Source organism: Sander lucioperca, chromosome 2 (genome assembly GCF_008315115.2).
Source record: "Sander lucioperca isolate FBNREF2018 chromosome 2, SLUC_FBN_1.2, whole genome shotgun sequence".
NCBI classification, from domain to species: Eukaryota; Metazoa; Chordata; class Actinopteri; order Perciformes; family Percidae; genus Sander; species Sander lucioperca.
The window spans coordinates 33,977,135-33,983,811 of NC_050174.1; the positions used below are offsets into that span (position 1 = coordinate 33,977,135).

Here is a 6,677-nt window from a genome sequence, read left to right on the forward strand (position 1 = left end):
TCCCATTAAAAGATATAATGAAATATTTACTAAAATGTGAGGGGTGTACTCACTTTTGTGAGATACTGTACATGTTCAACCCAAACTACGATCTTTTTCTAAACTTAACTAAGCAGTTTGTGTAGCTAACCAACGATCACGTTAACAAGTTCAACGTGTTTAAAACAGTCTCTGGTATAGATATGAGGACGGAAAACACTCCTGTGGGTCGTATTGGGGGGGAGGGGGGAACGACAAACGACGGATATCCTCGTACGGTTTCCTCCAGTAGAATTCAAACGTCCTCCTCTTCCACTGTCTGCCCCGCCCTCAGCCTGAGGATCACCTGGCACAAACAGAAAACAGACATCAAGTTTCCAAGTGTGACTGTTTCAATGTGCATCAGATTGTGTATATTCTATCCTATATGTTTTGTGATATTTGAAACACACGGCACGCTGAAGCGCCCCGAAGCTGAGCTGTTTTAATTTTGGCGCCCATGTTATCCAATCTGTCTGGCCACACAGGCTGTGATCAGATCGGAGCGGCTGCGATCAGGCGCGGACAACTTACAGAAAATAAAACAAATTTAAAAATAAAACACATAGGTTTGTGGTGATTTTGGCTGTCTTGACTTCTCAGCTGTCTACAGCGAGACACACGGAGAGAGAGAGACACACACACAGACACACACTCACACACACAAACACATACACACACAAAGACACACATAGTGGTGGTAACCATCACAACTAAATGCCTAACCTTAACCCTTACCCTCACCCTAACCATAACCTAATTATATCCCTAATCCTAAAACCAAGGCTGCGTCTCATTTCTCTGTCTTACCCCTTCCCCTTAGTTTTGCGTGTTCACGTGAGAGTAAGGGCTGTCCCAATACTCATTTTGATCGAGGGGTAGGGCTAAGGGGAAGGGGTTAGATACCCCTTAACACCAAGCAAGGACGCAAGCTTTCTTGAAAGCAAGAGGTATCCAGATACATTGCGCAACAAGGAACAATGGCTGCCAGGTTGACCAGAGAGACTCTTAAAGAATTGATTTAAAAATTATGAAAGTCTTGTTTTGTGCTCTACACAGTCCTGTACATATATATTTGCAACCATATTTGTAATTGAGACGTTTTTAAAAAATCGCTAGCTTGCTATGCTAATGATAACGCTAAAGTTAACGTTAACGTTACATTGCATACTTGCACAACAGTCCCGCATTTCTCTGCCTTGAATGAACTCCATGCATGTCTACAGTGTTAACTAAACTCCATTAGCAGTGAATTTCGTTTGATATCAGTGTATAACACTACTTGCTTTGGAGACATCGATACGTGCTTTACATTTACCGTCCTGTATCACACAGGGACGCCTGAGGAACATATACCGTCTTGTATCACACCGGGACGCCTGAGGAACATATACCGTCCTGTATCACACCGGGACGCCTGAGGAACATATACCGTCCTGTATCACACAGGGACGCCTGAGGAACATATACCGTCCTGTATCACACAGGGACGCCTGAGGAACATATACCGTCCTGTATCACACCGGGACGCCTGAGGAACATATACCGTCCTGTATCACACAGGGACGCCGGAGGAACATTTACCGTCCTGTATCACACAGGGACGCCTGAGGAACATGTACCTTCCTGTATCACACAGGGACGCCTGAGGAACATATACCGTCCTGTATCACACAGGGACGCCGGAGGAACATTTACCGTCCTGTATCACACAGGGACGCCTGAGGAACATATACCGTCCTGTATCACACAGGGACGCCTGAGGAACATATACCGTCCTGTATCACACAGGGACGCCGGAGGAACATTTACCGTCCTGTATCACACAGGGACGCCTGAGGAACATATACCGTCCTGTATCACACAGGGACGCCTGAGGAACATATACCGTCCTGTATCACACAGGGATGCCGGAGGAACATTTACCGTCCTGTATCACACAGCGATGCCTGTGGAACATATACCGTCCTGTATCACACCGGGACGCCTGAGGAACATATACCGTCCTGTATCACACAGGGACGCCTGAGGAACATATACCTTCCTGTATCACACAGGGACGCCTGAGGAACATTTACCGTCCTGTATCACACAGGGACGCCTGAGGAACATATACCGTCCTGTATCACACAGGGATGCCGGAGGAACATTTACCGTCCTGTATCACACAGCGATGCCTGTGGAACATATACCGTCCTGTATCACACAGGGACGCCTGAGGAACATATACCGTCCTGTATCACACAGGGACGCCTGTGGAACATATACCGTCCTGTATCACACAGGGACGCCTGAGGAACATATACCGTCCTGTATCACACAGGGACGCCTGAGGAAACCCAGCAGCTGATCCACTTTCAGGCTGAAAACGAGCAGAAGTTTCTGCGTTCATGTTGTAGCCATTCATTATTGTATTGGTACTGTATTATTGTAAACGTGTAATTCATTCCTGTTCATGCACCTGTACATTGTTGTTGGTTATGATACAGGACACTAATGAAAGTAATGGGGCATGGAGAGAGAGGTTACTGGCCAACAGGCATCAGACTGGTCTGGAATTTCAGAATAGCTGTAGTTTTTTTTAGTTAGTTAGTTTGTGGTCTTGTGTGTCTTTTTTTAGTTTTATACATTTGAGTGCCTTTTTTATATGTGTGTGACATGTAAGTTATGGTTCTAATAGTTGTAATAATGTTTACTTTATTGGGCAATAAAGACTTTTTGTTAACAAAGAAAGTGTTTCTGAACATCAATGACATTCAAAACAGTGATAACTGAAACAGATGTACAACACACCATGCAGTGTGTATACAAATATTTATTGCAAACAGACCTAAGTATGTTAATGTAACCAAGTGGCGTCTCATTTCATAGGGGTATGTTTTCACCCCTAGCCCTTACCACTCGGTTTCGAGGGACAAGGGCTAGGGGTAAGACAGAGAAATGGGATTCAGCCTTAACCCTCAAACAGCTGTTTAAAGTTGTGGGGTCCAGCATTTTGGCCCCACAAAGCTGCCGGGACCCCACAAGTATACTGGACTCCCGGACACACACACACACACACACTCTGACACACACTCACACACACACATACACTGGGAGAGAGAGAGAGGCATACTGTAGAGTGAGGAGGAGAACGACTGCTCTGTGGCCGCTGCGGAGAAATGCACGTCTGATATGAACAGCCAGGTGCGCGATCAGGCACAAATCTACGCTTTGCGGCTATTTGCGGCGCTTCCGTGTGCAGTGTATTTACGCTGTGACACATCACGGTGTCACAGACGCACCTCTTTCAGCTGGGCAATCTCTTTGCTCTCCACGTGTCTTTGAGCATTGTTGGTTATGGCCTTCACTCTGGTTGCGTACCTGGAAAGTTCAGGTGTTTTTTTAGGAGTTTGTTAGCGTTCAGACGGATGAAAACATGGATCTCTGTTTGTTTCTTACACAAGAGAAGTGAGCGTCTCCTCGAGGTTGCATTCTGAAGGAGAGATGTTGACGATCATGAGGGTTTTGGCGTTTCCTCCGAGTGAGTCCTGCATCACCTGAGAGAAGAAACAGTTAGCTAACCTGCACCCAACCAGTCCCCCAAAACATACAAGGATATCTTTGGGTTGTCGTCCCCCTCCGACCCCAATACGACCCACAGGAGAGTTATCCGTCCTCATATCTAAACCAGAGAAGGGAACGCTCGCAGTTTTAAACATTTTTACTGTAAATTAGTCGCAGTTTGGTTAAAACTGTACTAGGGAGGGTGTGTCTGTGTGTGAGTATGCTAGTGTGTGTGTGTGTGTTTATGCAAGTGTGTATGTGTGTGTGAGTATGCAAGTGTGTGTCTGTGTGTGTACGCGTTTGTATGTGTGTCTGTGTGTGAGTATGCAAGTGTGTGTGTGTGTGTCTGTGAGTATGCAAGTGTGTATCTGTGTGAGTGTGTGTGTGTATATGTGTGTGAGTATGCAAGTGTGTGTGAGTATGCAAGTGTGTCTGTGTGTGTGTGTGTGTGTGTGTGTGTGTGTGTGTGTGTGTGTGTGTGTGAGAGTATGCAAGTGTGTGTGTGTAAGTATGCAAGTTTGTGTGTGTCTGTGTGTGTGTCCCTGTAACAGAGTGTTGAGAGGTGAACTGGCATCTCTCCAGCTACCAGTCCACATTCCGTGTTTTGGTCCGTGAGGGGACTTGAACCAGCGACCCTCTGGTTCCCAACCCAACTCTATACAGAGTGAGCTCCTGCCGCCCCATTACCTGTGTGAGCTTGCTGTTCCTGTATGGTACGTGTGGCAGTTCTGCAGACAACGCTGAGATCACATCTCCCAGAGCGCTCAGAGACTTGTTGATGGAGTTAGCCTCCTGCAGGAAGGGAGAGAGAGAAGGAACAGCTGATATACTTTCTGTCATGGAGTCAGAAACCGTTCCCTCATTCCCTCTGTCTCTCTATTCCCTATATCAGGGTTTCTCCAACACAAGGGCGTAACTTTGGGTTCAACATTGGGGGACGGGGGGGGGGGGGGGGGGTGAGATCTCCAGCTATCTAGGGAGGTGTCTGACATGTCTGCAGGTATTGAACCTTTAGCTGGTGGTCCTTGGCGCCGGTCCTGGCGGCTCTCTCGCTGCCGGCCAGGTCCACCAGGCTCAGCTTCCCGGTGCTCACACTGCCGTTGGTCAGATTTCGGCTCTCCACCATGATGCAAACGATGAGATGGGAGCGGGAGCTCTCCACGTTCATCTCTGGGGGAAACACACATCACATGGTCAGTCCATACCAGACATCTGACACACACACACACAGACACACACAGACACACACACACACACACACACACACACACACACACACACACACACACACACACACACACACACACAGAGACTCAAACACACACAAACAGACCCCCCCCCCCCTCCTCTCTGAATAATGTGCGTATGAAGACACGTCAGCCTCTGTGGTTTTAGACTTGTGTAAAGGACATTGATTACTGGATAGAGAGCTGATGCTGCAAAGTTTCCTCTGATGATGAGAAAAAGAAGTCATGTTTGATAACAGAAAAAGAAAAAGAGCAGCTGCTGATGAGGGTTGGCATGGTGATCTGACAGCCTTGAAGGAGTTGACGGTAACATTTCACTGGAACTGTACTTCTACCATTTCATGAGACAAATGAAATTGATAGGCCCATTTCTAGTGTTCCCGTGATGTCACGGCAGCTGGAGGGCAAACAGAAGCAACGAGTCAGCTCAGCTTTTACCACACGGTAGCCAAAATATCACATTGTTGTTGTTCAATTAGACAAACAAAGAGAGACAAGCCCGCTCTGTTTCTCTACAGAATCCCATGTCAAAAGGGAAACCCAGACATGAGGATATTGTGGATATGTGAAAATTAAGAAACACACACACACATACACACACACACACACACACACACACACACACACACATAGACACAAACAGACACACACACACACACACTACTTCATCTTGTCTCTGAGAGAGAGAGAGAGAGAGAGAGAGAGAGACACGCTCGATCAGGCACGTATAGTATTTAGCAGGGCTTTTTAAAGGCACAGCACGGTACGGCACGCCATGGTACATCACGTTAAGGCACGGTACGTCACGGCACGTCACGGTACGGCAAGGCATGCTACATCGCGGTATGGCACCGCACGGTCGGGGACGGCACGGAATGGTACGTTACGGAACGGTAGTGGACGGGACAGTAGGGGTCGGGACGGTACGGTATGGTACAGGACAGTACGGCACAGTACGGAATGGTATGGCACGGTAGGGGACGGTACGGGGCGGTTCGGCACGGTAGGCTTGAGTACGGCACGGTACGGTACAGCACGGCACGGTACGGTACAGCACGGCACGGTACGGCACGGCACGGAGACTCACTGGTGGCGGAGATGTGTCGGTGGGAGCCGGCCTGCTGGAACAGGGCGTACAGCTCCTGAGCGCTGGACGCCTCCTTAGTCTCTGCTCCCTGAGCGAACACAACGCCCTTCCTGTTCCTCTTGATCTCCACCCGCCGGGCTGCGCCGGGCAGCGCCGTGGCGTCCGCAGCCGGCGGCGCCAAGAGATCCTGCAGCCGGTCGTTGTACAGCTCCAACATGTAGGCCGACACCTGAGGAGGGACAAAGTCAAAGTACCTTTATTAGTCTCCTCAAGGAGAAATTAGTTTTGGACACTGGGAGAAATTGCTGCAAGAGTTACAACAGAGACACACAACAAGCACAGGGTTAAAACAATTAAAATACAAATGTACAGTAAACATTTGGGCTACTCAAAGAGCTGTGCAAATTGCAAATGGCTAATTACCATTTTCTATACTTATAGAATATAAGGCATGGTACATCACGTTACGGTACGGCACGGTACGTCATGGTACGGCACCGCACGGTAGGGGACAGCATGGAATGGTACGTTACGGAGCGGTACAGGACGCCACGGCACGGTCCGGAACAGTACGGAACGGTACGGTACCCACACACACAGACACACACACTCTCACATGATTTGAATCAAAGAATCGATTATTTTAAGCCGGCCTGCTGCCTGTTACCTTAAAGTGGAACTTGCTGCTGCTCTCCTGTATGATGTCGAAGATGGCGTTGAAAGATCTGGGCATGATCCCGGGGTTCTTCTGCTCCTTGTCCCCCACCATGGTGAAGGTC

General features: G+C 48.3%; 1 protein-coding gene across 1 annotated transcript in view; it reads right to left on the bottom strand.

Moving 5' to 3' along the window:
- Positions 1–274: 274 nt before the first annotated feature.
- si:dkey-96l17.6 (kinesin-like protein KIN-14E) overlaps positions 275–6,677 on the bottom strand; it is an 8,729-nt gene continuing 2,326 nt past the window's right edge. Inside the window, exons 3-9 of the mRNA XM_031305456.2 lie at positions 6,566–6,677; positions 5,899–6,127; positions 4,574–4,734; positions 4,252–4,356; positions 3,460–3,557; positions 3,303–3,381; positions 275–325 (exon numbers count right to left, since the gene is read on the bottom strand). The exon at positions 6,566–6,677 is cut by the window's right edge and continues 69 nt beyond it. Coding sequence (XP_031161316.2) covers positions 275–325; positions 3,303–3,381; positions 3,460–3,557; positions 4,252–4,356; positions 4,574–4,734; positions 5,899–6,127; positions 6,566–6,677 — 835 coding nt within the window. The remainder of the gene's footprint in view (positions 326–3,302; positions 3,382–3,459; positions 3,558–4,251; positions 4,357–4,573; positions 4,735–5,898; positions 6,128–6,565) is intronic.